The sequence below is a fragment of the Oreochromis aureus genome, linkage group 14 (assembly GCF_013358895.1).
Source record: "Oreochromis aureus strain Israel breed Guangdong linkage group 14, ZZ_aureus, whole genome shotgun sequence".
NCBI classification, from domain to species: Eukaryota; Metazoa; Chordata; class Actinopteri; order Cichliformes; family Cichlidae; genus Oreochromis; species Oreochromis aureus.
Genome location: NC_052955.1, coordinates 41180049 through 41194211, shown reverse-complemented (window position 1 = coordinate 41194211; position 14163 = coordinate 41180049). Strand labels below are relative to the sequence as shown.

The 14163-nt window shown below is 43.0% G+C and overlaps 1 protein-coding gene across 1 annotated transcript; it reads right to left on the bottom strand.

Moving 5' to 3' along the window:
• Positions 1–3340: 3340 nt before the first annotated feature.
• On the bottom strand, positions 3341–12784 carry si:ch211-213d14.1 (uncharacterized protein C11orf53 homolog). Its single transcript, XM_031741750.2, has 5 exons — positions 12613–12784; positions 11609–11709; positions 6976–7015; positions 6567–6874; positions 3341–4747 (listed from the first exon to the last, which is right to left on the bottom strand). Exons 1-5 carry the CDS (start codon positions 12620–12622, stop codon positions 4310–4312), a joined length of 897 nt encoding a protein of 298 aa, XP_031597610.2. The 5' UTR covers positions 12623–12784; the 3' UTR covers positions 3341–4309.
• Positions 12785–14163: the final 1379 nt, after the last annotated feature.

Sequence of the window (14163 nt, the reverse complement as noted above, 5' to 3'; positions counted from 1 at the left end):
TTTTCAAATTTCCTGTTTATTTAAGAAATTATTGAAAGAATAGATAGAAAAAAGCTGGCTGTTTCAATTCAGAGGCTACACTGTTGGTGTTGAAGGACATTCACTGCAATGGTTTGCAATTGGTCTATCTGACACATTCCATATACAGGTCCTTCTCAAAAAATTAGCATATTGTGATAAAGTTCATTATTTCCTGTAATGTACTGATAAACATTAGACTTTCATATATTTTAGATTCATTACACACAACTGAAGTAGTTCAAGCCTTTCATTGTTTTAATATTGATGATTTTGGCATACATAACTCATGAAAACCCAAAATTCCTATCTCAAAAAATTAGCATATCATGAAAAGGTTCTCTAAACGAGCTATTAACCATCTGAATCAACGAATTAACTCTAAACACCTGCAAAAGATTCCTGAGGCTTTTAAAAACTCCCAGCCTGGTTCATTACTCAAAACCGCAATCATGGGTAAGACTGCCGACCTGACTGCTGTCCAGAAGGCCATCATTGACACCCTCAAGCAAGAGGGTAAGACACAGAAAGAAATCCTGAACGAATAGGCTGTTCCCAGAGTGCTGTATCAAGGCCCCTCAGTGGGAAGTCTGTGGGAAGGAAAAAGTGTGGCAGAAAATGCTGCACAACGAGAAGAGGTGACCAGACCCTGAGGAAGATTGTGGAGAAGGACCAATTCCAGACCTTGGGGGACCTGCGGAAGAAGTGGACTGAGTCTGGAGTAGAAACATCCAGAGCCACCGTGTACAGGCGTGTGCAGGTAATGGGCTACAGGTGCCGCATTCCCCAGGTCAAACCACTTTTGAACCAGAAACAGCGGCAGAAGCGCCTGACCTGGGCTACAGAGAAGCAGCACTGGACTGTTGCTCAGTGGTCCAAAGTACTTTTTCGGATGAAAGCAACTTTTGCATGTCATTCGGAAATCAAGGTGTCAGAGTCTGGAGGAAGACTGGGGAGATGGAAATGCCAAAATGCCTGAAGTCCAGTGTCAAGTACCCACAGTCAGTGATGGTCTGGGTGCCATGTCAGCTGCTGGTGTTGGTCCACTGTGTTTTATCAAGGGCAGGGTCAATGCAGCTAGCTATCAGGAGATTTTGGAGCACTTCATGCTTCCATCTGCTGAAAAGCTTTATGGAGATGAAGATGGTTTACTGACCATGGTATTACTGTGCTCAATTGGCCTGCCAACTCTCCTGACCTGAACCCCATAGAGAATCTGTGAGATATTGTGAAGAGAAAGTTGAGAGACGCAAGACCCAACACTCTGGATGAGCTTAAGGCCGCTATCGAAGCATCCTGGGCCTCCATAACACCTCAGCAGTGCCACAGGCTGATTGCCTCCATGCCACGCCGCATGGAAGCAGTCATTTCTGCAAAAGGATTCCCAACCAAGTATTGAGTGCATAACTGAACATAATTATTTGAAGGTTGACTTTTTTTGTATTAAAAACACTTTTCTTTTATTGGTCGGATGAAATATGCTAATTTTTTGAGATAGGAATTTTGGGTTTTCATGAGTTATGTATGCCAAAATCATCAATATTAAAACAATGAAAGGCTTGAACTACTTCAGTTGTGTGTAATGAATCTAAAATATATGAAAGTCTAATGTTTATCAGTACATTACAGGAAATAATGAACTTTATCACAATATGCTAATTTTTTGAGAAGGACCTGTAGTCATGTTACTCACTCCACAGGGTTTTGTGCTGGGACCAATACTATTACATTATACATGCTTCTCTTTGGCATGTTGTTAGAAAACATACTTTTATATCTAATTTTGATGATACAGTTGATAAATATATTTCAAAATCCTTTTTTCGTCTGTTGTGCATCACGTGAGCTATAAGGGCTAACTCTCTGTTACTGTCGACACAGGTTGGTCGTTGGTGTAATATGTACATTTTATGTATATTTTATCCAAAGCATGGCATGTGGGGATTATTCTTGTTTAGTCTGAATAATTTTTCACCGTATTCATATTTTACACAATTTCTTTCATATTTTCATATCTAAGCCCCCAAAATGCCGGTCACTGAGACTGTCCCTCTAAGACATGAAGACTGTTGCAAAGTGTTTAAATTATACTGATAATTAATTAAAAAAAATACACTGGCATGATTTCATTTTTTATTTTTAAAAATATTATTCGTTATATAGAATATATAGTGATATATATTAAAAAAACCAAACAAACCATAATGCAGTTATAAAGCTTATGATAAAAGATTTATAGCATTATATCCTGAAATAAGCAAACAACACCTACCTGAAGCCAGATGACACATATCAGTTATTTATACTACGGGCATGACTTTAAGACATTAAGTTCTACAGTTTCCTTCTGCTGTATCCAAAAAACATTGAGGTTATTTTATGTGTTCCTAAAGAACCAGACGTTTACTCTGGATAGCATCACCTTGATGTCCAGCAACACCGTGAGGAACTTCCTGACCTGGATGTGTCCTTCGACGGGCACTAAACAAATACGCAGGATTGCTATTTTTCATCTGCACATTATCAGTAAAAAAAGTGATGCTAAAACACTAGTTCATGCATGCATTACTTTTAGGCTGGACTGCTGTAATTCATTAACATCAGGTTGTTCTGAAAGTTGCCTTCAGTGGATTCAGGTGCTGCAGTGAGAGTACTGGGAATTTAAAAATCTTTCTTAAAATCCTGCAAAGCCTTGATCAATAAGGCCCCATCACATCTGAAAGACTTCATAGTGCTGTATTTCCATACTACCTTCAGTCTGAGAGCTCCTCACTCAGAATGGGGGGCAGAGCTTTCCTCTATCAGACTCCTTTCCTGTTGGTGTGTTGGAGACTGACATGTTCTGTACTTTTAGGATTTTAGGATCAAAACTTTCCATTTTGATGAAGGTGACCCTGAAGCATTGCTTAATGATGCTGCTATAAGCTCAGACTGCCGAAAGACCTCATGTGATACACCGTGATGACGCCTCTCTCTTTGTGTTTATATCCCACATTTCAGTCTTCTCTGTCCCTTTGACCCTGTCTGCCTTCACTCGCTTTCTTCTTTTCTCTTTGCCCTCAAGCCCGTCTCGTCACATCAGCCTTTCTTCCTGTTAAAAGGCTATTTATCCTTCCCTCATGCCCCCTACGGGAGTCGTTTGGGCTTTCTCCAGAATACTGTAGGGTATTTACCTTACAGTATAAAGTGTCTTAAGGTGACTGTCAATGTGTTTTGAAGTTATATAAATAAACCTGAAAAGAAGGGAAGCATCACAATTGCTTCACTCCTGTTAGTCCCAGTGAATCCAGACAACCTCTCCATTCAAGCACCACACTCAGCAGGGTCTTAAAAATGGCAGCAGACTGCAGTTTAATGACAGTTACAGCCTGAAGTTACAGGAACCTTCAGGGTACAATGATTAAGATGTAGCATGTTCACACATTATGAAAAAACAAAATCCTCAGAATATACGCTATCAAAGTCAGTATCCTTGCTTTGGTATACGCTCTTTATTCCAGCCTTATAAGTTAAGTTATGCTTTGTGATCACGTCCACACCGTACGGGAAATAGTGGTAAAAAAAAGAAATGGTGCTATTCTATAGTCAGACTGGACCTTCGGTAGAATGAGGCCACCAACATGTTAAAGTGCCCCTTTTGTGTCACCTATCTGGCTTTTCTATTCATGTGGTTTTCAAAATGAACCTCATTACTTCTTTTTTCTGGGGCTAATCTATGTCACCATGTGACACTTGGAGCGAGTTTGAATGAGAAGCCTTGCATTCCCCCCGACCTCAGCCACCTGGGCCTCTCCCCTTTAGTGCCAGCAAAGTGTGCAGAAATGTGGCTAAGCTTTACTATCCTACAGATAAATGTGTTGGTTGACAGATACGAGGGTACAGTCATATTTCTTGATGTATATATTGTCGGATATGCTCAGATGCTTTAGCCAGCAGCAAAAAAGATGCTTGGAGTAATTAAGAAATGGTTTAACCACATTGTTCATCGAGCAGCTCCGACCCCACAGTTTAGAGCATTCAGCACTGTCTTGCTTTCATCACACCCAGATGCTTTTGAAGGGTCTCACAGAGACAGCAGCTAACACAGCGTGTTTCCAACAGAGGGTGAAATGAAGAGCTGCAGCACAAAGTGCAACGCGTACAGTGAATGAGCACAACAGGGACACTTTAAAACTTGAATATTTTTAGCAAATTGACATTGAAATTTTCATGGAAAACCCTCCCCGAGGATTTACAGCAGAGTGTTGAGTTCATCAGTGTCTGTAAAAACGTCTGAATCTTCTGAATTCAGTCAGTAGGCCCTCCGAATCTCATAGGGCGACCAGGCGCTCACCCCCTCTTCCTTAGCCCAGGAGGAATGAGCTTCGGCACCGGGGGTTAGGCTGCCGTGGCCGTCGGCCGCCTCCTCCGTCACCATCTTGGTCACGAGATCGGTGACAGGGCTGCTCATGTAGGGAGGGCAGGGGAAGGAGGAGGAGGAGGGTGTGGTGGGGTAAGTGCTGGTGGAGGTTAAAGGGTGATAGTGGACATCCTCCAGAGAGTGCAGAGTGTAGGGCTGGCTGCTGGAGATGGGGCCCAGGGAGGAGCTTCGGCTCGGGGAGCGGTACTGGGAGGGGCTCCCTGGAGGTTCGGGGCTGGGCATGGAGGGTGGGACGCTGACGGAGGCCAGGTTGTCCTGACAGAGAGCCTCCACCTGGGATACTGGCTCAGACTGCTCCCACGAGTCTCTCTGGAGCAGGAAGACAGCAGAGGACAGGATGAATCAGTCATTTATTTCCTCATCAGATAGTGCAAAGTCCCCAACATCACAGCAGACCTTTTGTAATGACAGCGTTTCCTGTAGTGTTGCATTATTTCCTTCACTACGTTTGTTTCACTTTCCTGCCCTGCGAGCACATCTGAACGCCTATGTGGACATGCAAAACTCAATCGTTCTAGAACTCAGGCTTTAAATGGATCCCAGTAACTAAAGCGTATTTGTGATCTATCCATGAATACAGTTTTGGTTTGGGGTTTTCTGGAATGTCTTCCTCTGTGCAGTCCAGTCGAGGCAAACAGCCCACACCGTACAATGGTGTATAAATATTTAACATCAGAGCACCAACTGCAAATGTGGCTGAACATGGAGCATGTCTGTTTTTCACTCTAAAAACTTCCATATACGCCATCAGAAGTGCAGTTAGGATGATGAGCAGGCAGGTGTACTATGAAGGACTGTCGTCGGAGCCACGCCGCCTCTGTGACAGCTGCTAAAAGTTTGACTTTAGGGTCCAAATAGCTCCGCAACAACTTTTCATAAGATTATCAATAATTCCACTTATTAAATGTCCTTGTTAGTCTTGTTATATTTTAGAGTTTTCTTTAAACAGCAGTGCACAGTTAGCATAACTGTCCTGCACTGAATGCTCATGGCTCTAGCTGTGCAGTCAGTGACCAGTACATGCTGTCAAATAAAAACTTCACATAAAAAATAACCTTTTTTCATCTGAAACTGCGATGGAAAGAGTGACAATTCACAAATGCTCCAATACGAGAAGAATGTCCTTCACTGTAATCGAGTACTATCAGCTGAAGTGTCAAAGCAAACTGGCCTTGCAGAGCAGCAGTTCCTAACCCCTGACCTCCGTGAACACATAAATCCCAGGGGGTCGACACCAACGATGAAGGAAAGAAATTTTGCATATGGAATATTAGACAGTGTTACCTCGGCCAACAGTTATTTAAAGTGAAAGCATGAAATGACTCACAGCTCAGACACTAACAGAGCCTCTTGTTGTTTACACATTAGCACATTAGTGTTCTCTTTAACAACGTCAGACCTGTTGTGTAGATTGGATTTTAAAAAATGTAATCTCACTAGTAACTAAAGTAACTAAATTAAATGTAGTAGTAGCAAGTCCAAATACATGAAATAAATAATAGAACTTGATTCTTTCAGTTCTCCTTGTCTCAGTGTGTTCCTGCTCTTTACTGAAGCTTGGTATCGTTGAAATCCTCGAGTGCTTGATCGCTGAGTTTTCTTACACTCAGCAGCATCGTGTGCCTCGCCATGTTAACAGATTAGCTTGTCAGAACAAAGTTACTGATTTTTCTTCAAAACAGAGAAACGTTTTTCCCAGCAAGTCTCGATTATCCTGTTCAGACTGAACATAAGTGGAGCTGATGGGGAATCAGTCTGCACTGACAAAGTTGATCTGAAGCTAATATGAGACTACGGAGGTCTCAGTTTGGCAAATAAAGCAGACAGCTTCTAAACTTTCCTTTTTCAGCTGTGAAGGAAGAACAACAGGAACTTTATACTGAAAATACCAGGCATGCAGAGATTATGATCAGTGCTGCATACAAACAGAAACCTGCAGGAATATTTGTAGCTGTTAGTCAGCTGGGTGACACTTGAAAAATGTGAGCATCACCCAGAGGACATGTTTATGTTTTACAGTAACTAAAAAGGTACACTAAACTTATTTGTTGCCATTTTTAAATCCATGACGGTAATTCTGAACATGCACTTTGTTTTGTCAGCGTGTCACTGTCACTCTGATTCATACCAGAAATAAATGCGAGGACTCTCCACCGAAGGGTGGCAGCAGGGAGGACAGTGCTGACGAGGGCAGGAAGGACCCGCCAGAGCTGGAGAAGGTGGCGGCGCTGCGGTAGTCACCAAAGGTTTCTGGGTAGTAGCTGTCTATGAGCGAGGAGTAGCTGCTCATGGTGGAGGGCTCACAGCCTAGGGGCTTACCCCCAAGGGTGGAGGAATAGACATCAGGGGAGAACTGCTTGGTGGATGGGCAGAAATCTGAGTCAGAGATGAAGGAACGTCCTCTTATGCCATAGTAGCTGGGCAGCATGTGGGCACCTGAAGTGGAGCAGCAGAAATCACTTTATTATTATTACTCATTGATTATAGACACCCTGCTCTGTCTCAGGGGCAGAGTAACGCGTCAGAGGATGGCTCACCTGGCATCTGGACAAATGATGGTGGAGTGGTTGATCCTCCCTGCGGAAACAGAGACAGCACATGTCAGGTTTTACTTATATATGATTTATGGAGCTACAGTTCCACCGATACTTGTCTTCTTTGTTGAAAATGATTCCTGTAACAGCAAACACTGTTACAGGAACAGTTTTATCTTAGAAGTAAATGTTGTTGTTTATAAATAGATGGTTGTTGGCCCTGAAACATAAGAGCTGGCAAAAAAACCAAAAACAGACGTGTCGCGGGATAATGGATGAAGAAAGAAGGACAAAACATCATCCTACAACACAAATGTGTATTTGGTCTTGATTTTCTCTGATGCTAAAGGCGATTGCTCAGATCAGCCTTGTATGAATTTGCAGCTGGACCAAAACCACTTAAATGCTTCTATTTATAACCCGTCTCCACATGATATCTAAGATGCAACAAGGAGCCTGAGATAGACGCTGGACATCATGTTTGCAGGGATCCGTCACTGGCTTAATGTTTAAGCCCTTACTGTAAGCCTGAGTCAATAACTGCTCTTCAACAGGAAACTGCCTCTTGTGTTGGTACGGATACAAATAACACAGAAAGTGTCAGCAGCAGACCACAGTCAGGCAGAAACACACACCAGCAAACCTAAAATAATATTACAGAGCGCGTTCGAAAAGTCCTCAAATTTCAACTCCAGCCAGTCGGATACGACAAAAGGAAAGCGAAACAAATTTCACACTCATTATTACGACTGTGCTGTGAGGCCTTTGCTTTTAGTTTCAACCTAACTGTGGTATTACCAGCATGAAACATGTTAACAGCCCCTTTCATCCATTAATTCCACACTTGTGACAACCCCAACCGTAAGCCTAACCCAGAGTGTGTAGTTCGTGTTCTCACTGAACCCCACCTTTGCCCAAAACACAGAGTTAGGGTCAGATTGGCCGACTTAGGCCAAAAAGTATTTTTATTATAGACGATTAGATGAATCCAGAAACCTTTCAGAGAGTTAAACAAGAATCGTACGAATAAACAAAGCTGCAAATAAAGTAAGATCTCTTACTCTCTGTGTAACATTAAAGGACTCACATACTGTTGAGCCTTCACCACAGTTAGAGCACCAATGTGAAATATTACATAAGTGTTTATCTGACAGGATTTTAAAGTCTGGAGTCACGCTGTTGGTGGAACTGCATCACTGGTATCCAGTGTTCACCATTTATGATGTGGCACTGTTTGCAGTGTCAGCTTTGGTGTGCTTGTCACTAGGGGCTCGGAAGAACCCGGTTGCCTTTGGATGTTGTTGACCTGCACTGCAGTTTGTTTCTGCTCTAAAAGCAGACACAGATTCGTGTCAGAGAGTTGCACAGCAGGGACACAGAGGACAAGGTTTGACAGGATCTCTGGTTTGCATATTGCTAACATGAAAGAGTTGATATTAAGCCCATGTCGGCTGGGACGCACGCAAATTTTGAGGGTTAAATTTGAATGTGATTTGCCAGTGCCAAGACTTCCTCATGTGGCCCAGGTATGGCTCAGTGCATCTCTGAAGGCTGCCTATGGAAATCAGCTCGCTCAAGCTCAGACAGTCAGGTAGTGTGCGTATTTGTGCGATGGCGTTGACTAATGATAGATTTATTTAGCTTTGTTTCACAGAAAAGCTCTTCCTTCCTATGCAAAATATGTTACACAATGATATTTTTAAAACAGCCCATTTCATATTTTTAAAATTGAACATGCACAACTGTTTTGTGTAAATTTTCCTACTTTAAACATAAACTTTATCCATATTTCTTCCTGGCTCATTTGCTTGACTGCTGTTCCCTTGTTTGCTTTTTATTCAGCCTGTTGCACTGTGTTGTAGGATCTCCTGCATGTTGTTCGTGCAACACACACACACACACAAAGAGTGAGTTTGTGTTGTTTGTTAGCATTAGCGCTTTTACCCCGGTACACATCGCGGCATCTCTTCAGCATCATGTCTGTTCCCAGGCTCAGCAACATGTCTGGACACGCTAGCTCGACAGAACATGTCAGAAAAGAGAAGCTGCTGATGTGAAATGATGTAAGATCTCTATAGTTTCTGTCTGGCTGTCCCAACACGAGGAGACTGTGGTCAGAGTTTGCTCTTATCTTTCAATGGCCCTTTATTCCCAGATAAAAGCCAACGCAAGGACGGGAATGGCTTTAGTTACTGTGTGCCTCTGTGCATTATTAGCTCTACAACCATCATTAATAAACACACAGTAAAGCCCACACTGAAAGCAGACTGTAGACCTGCAGACAATGGCCTGTCATACTGCCTCCATGCTGTATTCTTTTGGCCCAGTGATTGCATAATACCACATTTGACCATGAAAACAGAACGCCAAGGTAGCAACTAAGAGTCTTTTACACGCCTCATTGTCTCCGAAGGAGACTATTGTCTGACACACTGTGGTATATTGTACATGCTAACATAACATGTAACAATAAGCTATAGAGTCCACAGTTAAATAAAGTTCGTGGGATTAAAGACCAACTGCTCCCCAAACAACTGTGACTCAGGGACTACACACCGACCACGTTCTAGCACCTGAGCTGGTTAGCCAAAGGTAATGGACAACTATTGAAATAAATAGTTAACCAAGAGTGATGGATTAAAATTCATAAATGAATGAGTCAGGTTCAAGAAAAATGCTTAAATCCAACGTGGACAGGCGATTTGGTGAGCTAAGGCTAACAGATAAATGTTGTAACAAAAAGTAGCCAAACGTTAGTTTACAGAGATGATAGTGCGCATAAGGATTATTATTATTATGAAGATTTGGTGGATTATTGGTGGTGGTGATTATCTAAAGCATGCCAACGGTTGCTCAGCTATATTAAATGAAACAAAGGTGTGTTGAACTTTTTCCCGTCAGACAACTTATGTTTGAAATGATTTATTACCATCATCATCAGAGTCTGGGATTTTCAAGGAAGTCATAAAACTCATCACTCCCCACAAGTATGCTAATGTACATATAAGTGACGAGTAAATGTGGCCTACGGGTGGATGCTGGAGTGGCTGTGAGCGTGGGGGAGCTTAAAGACGAGGCCAGACTGAAGAGCGTTTGGTAGACGTGAGCAGAGCGAGCCATGTTACACATGTATGACGTGCACAACCCACGTCGCTCGCAGACTTTGCTTGATTCAATTTGTAATATCAAAAAAGTGGCGCTCCAATCATGTGAAAATGCTGACGGATTGGAATGATGCCACAGGTGTTAGCTTGTTATTCAAATTTAAGGGAAGTAATAAAAGCAAGAAGATAGCTTCTCGAGCTGCTGTCGATTCACTGAGCCCTGACAAAAGCATACAGTCTGTCAGAAACCCTTTTGTGGCTGTGTGTGCTGCAGTCACACAGCTTGCATGTGGAGCTCGTTAAATTAAGGTCGTCTGTTTCTGAGACGATGCCCCATGAAGCAGAGCTGCTCTTCACCACTTTTCAATAATAGCTTTGATTTGTTTTGATTACTTTGTGAGGAACCATTTTCAGTTTTGATTGAAAATTTGCTGACGTTAAATAAAATCCAGAATATTCCTCGCCTTCTTCTGCTGTCACAGGATGTCTGCAACAGAATCTAAACAGCATCTCGGCTCTGATTGAGACTAAATACTCCTGTTAGTTTCTTGTTGTTGTTAACGACCTGTCCTTTAGCATCAAATGAAGCTAAACTTTTAATCTTTTATGGCAGCTCTGCCTCCACACAAAGGGTTTAATAACCAGTGACAGAGTGAATTTCTGTCTGTGATAATGTCAGCCTACATGCTAGGAATTTACCCCCACCCCCACCCCACACACAAAAGTACACCTGTGCCAAAAATGTTATAATGAGCACCGCACTGGAGGAGATACAGGAAACGTCTGCTGGCATCTTCTAATGTTCTCTGACATAATTCCTCCATTGCTCGAGCCATCAGCGAGTGTATGGAGTGGACGTGCCAGCACAGAAAACAAACAGTGTCCTGTAAAAGCCTTTTGACAGGCGGTTTGTGGAAAATAAAAAGGCAGTCTTGCGTGTGCGAGCAGGCGTCTAAAGCACAGAAGCACAGCCTGATTTCTCTGTGTGCGTGTGTGAGAGAAAGTGTGTGTCTGAGACAACAATAGGAGGTTTGTCTGTGGCCTGATCACAGCGCAGGACAATATCGGCTGGCAGGTGTGCACGGATCAAACTTTGCATAGGCAGCCTCCTGCACGGGCCCTTTCTTCTGTTTCTCTGTGCTACCTGTCCACCTCAAATCCCCCCACCCTGCCTCCACCTCCACCTTTTTGTGGACTTTTTTTGGGAAGATCATGGCCCACAGCATTGCAGGGATTGTATTAGAGCTCCTTTGTGAGGTTAGGATGAGTTTTTGTGCTTCGTGTCTCTTTCTACACGCACAGTGCTCGGCTATTTACAGAATGGCTTTGCAAGCGAGGTACAGGTGGTCAAAGGATCGACCGTGGATCGTTAGCGCACAAAGATGAGCCTCAATGTAAACAAGAGGAGGAGATTTTTTGTTTTCAGGAAACCTCCCAGTTGTGCCGCTAAGAGAACGCCAGCCGTGCCGTTTGGTTTGATAGAGGAAAATAAAGGCGGGAGAGACAGGCGGTTTAGAAGATGTGGTGCTCACGCTGTATCTGGGTCCGTTTGTCTGCCGGGACCTCTTCTCTGCCAGCAGGTCTTTGACCGTGTGCTTCACTCGGACGCCCTGGTACACTCTCTTAGAATATTCTGCAGACAGACAGAGCACAGACGTGCAGACATGAGTGATGCAGCTCGACTTGTAACACAACTTCATACAAATTTTCATCCATTCCCACAAATGTGTGGTCATTTGAATGCTTCACAGTTTTATGCATATAGGCGAATGACTCTTTGGGATTGGTGTGTAAATGTCATGGAAATTGCCTTTGGTTTGGTCAATGCAAATGGACTGCTAAAAAGAGGCAATTAACTACAAACTCTTCCCAAAACCTCACCATAAGCAAACACTCCAGAGGGCTTAGGTGGTAGCCCTCTGGAAAAAAGAAACGCCACGAGTGAATAGGCAGCCGATGCCAGCGAGCATCACGGTGGCACATTGTGTCATATATTAAATAGTCCTCTACAAATCTCACGTGTGTGTTGGTGTGATTTGGTCACATTCCTGGGAAGCAGAGGTAGAAACTCAATGAAAATGCAAACTTTACTATGCAAACGGAAATTGCATGCAAAAATCTTTATGTAAAAGACCCCAGCTTTTTGAATGGATCCTTTAGATAAGGCCCAACTTTGCACAAACATGAGATTCTTGAAAATATCGACTCTTCTTTGGAGGAGGTTGTTTTTTCCTTTTGGAAATGACCTTAAAACGTTCAGAAATGACCTACTCGTGGTCGTAATCAACATCTGTAGAGTTTTCTTAAAAGTAGACATTTAATCTTCGTTGATACGTGTCACGCACGGGCAGCTTCATCAATATCAGCACAGCAAATGGACATTTTTAGGAAACTTTTCCCACTACACTCAAATAAAAGCCTCCGTCACACAAAACTAGACAAACCCCTAAAAAACCGACATACACTGTAAAAGTAAAACCAAACATTTTTCAATATTTCCGTTACGTATAAAATAGCATAATAATAACACGCTTACCTGTGTCCATGATGCTGTTGATGCACACACACACACACACACAGAGGCCTTTCTGTTCTCCCCCTGCTGTATTTGGCTGTAGTAGCTAGATCCAGGAGTGCAGCACCATACTGAGTGGCGTGCTGCAATAGGAGCTTTAATCAGGCTGTGAGGAGGGCAGGGACACATGGAACATGCCACCTCACACTGCAACCATGAGGAGGCAGCTTTTCAAAATGACCTTTATCTATTTGTTTAAATGCAAATGTTTGGTGGGGACGTTTTTTAGACTATTTGCATCTGTAGTCAAGATTAGGGGCAGGAAGCATCAGGAGCATGGGAGTGAGAGAGGCTGTAAAGCAGCTCAGTCGCTCCTCCCCTCAGCCATTTGTCATCAGCACAGTTCCAGAGGATATGTTATTTCCACATTTTCTTTTTGCTCTTCATTTCTAGCTGCAGGTGTGTGATGCAATCCTGCGATTTGAAGATTAACATGTCCACCTGCTGATACATGGTCGGGGCTTCCTGAGACAATTAACTGAAAAATAATGACACCTTTTTTGTGTGAAGCCTTCATTGTGTTTGTATAAAACACTGAGTGGTCTAGACCTGGTGTTTAAAAGGAGAAGGATACCTTAGAGGCATGCTCTGCTAAACTTTTTGTGTCTGGCGCTGAGATCACATCTGACTTTTTGTGCTCTGCCGTATGATTGGGACGCTGGCAGTTCATTAATTGTCAATGAAAATTTGCCCATACTGTGTGATGTTTACAGGATAAACCTGGTTACATTTGATGTGCATGACTTCATAATCACACAGACACCAGTCAGATAAACTAGCTAAACATTAAAGCAGCTCAACTTCTGCCGGCTTGGATTTGCATGCAGTCCTCAGGTGGATGCTCAGAGACACCAGCGCTGCTTCTGAATGTTCACTGTGATCACTGCAACGTTTAATATCTGACACAGTAACTGTTTCTGGATGCACAGGTCTGTGTCACAGTCTTAAACACAGTGTGACTTTATGTGGTGACAGCAGCTGTACTTGGTGCCCCAGTGCTGGGCTGCCCTTAAAGCTCCAGTATTATCCACCAAAAACTATGATGCTGCTTTAGCCTGTTCTGTGGTAGAGCCGGCCTCTGTTCACAGGTGAAGAACACCTGACCACAACGTTATAATAAAGCCAGCTTATACAAGTCTTTTCAAGAGGAGCAGCTTCGAAAAAGTCTTTGTTGGCCCAACAAAAGACTCTGCTTATACGTTGCACAGATCCATTTAAATGCTTACATCTATGACTTTCTAATCATTGCAGCCCCAACATATGACTGACCCCCACCGCCCCCCATGGGTGACAGAAAGGTGTAAGAAAGAAAAATGTGAAGTAAGCCCGCTAACCAGTGTGGTCCTGCAGTACTTAGATGTAGAAAATGAAGATTTGTTATGTGGGTGGCAGCTGAGTGTCCTGATAAATAACCACGTGACTGGAACCACATTCTGCACACAATAATACCAACGTTAACCACACTAAGGAAGCGCACGCTGTCCACTGTTCTGCACAGCAGAAAGTGCCCGA

Coding starts and splice junctions, on each gene's coding strand:
- si:ch211-213d14.1 (XM_031741750.2), bottom strand. Junction 7,016..11,608: donor CAAACGGACCCAGATACAGC/GTGAGCACCACA, acceptor CTGTTTCCGCAG/GGAGGATCAACCACTCCACC. Junction 6,875..6,975: donor ATCATTTGTCCAGATGCCAG/GTGAGCCATCCT, acceptor GCTCCACTTCAG/GTGCCCACATGCTGCCCAGC.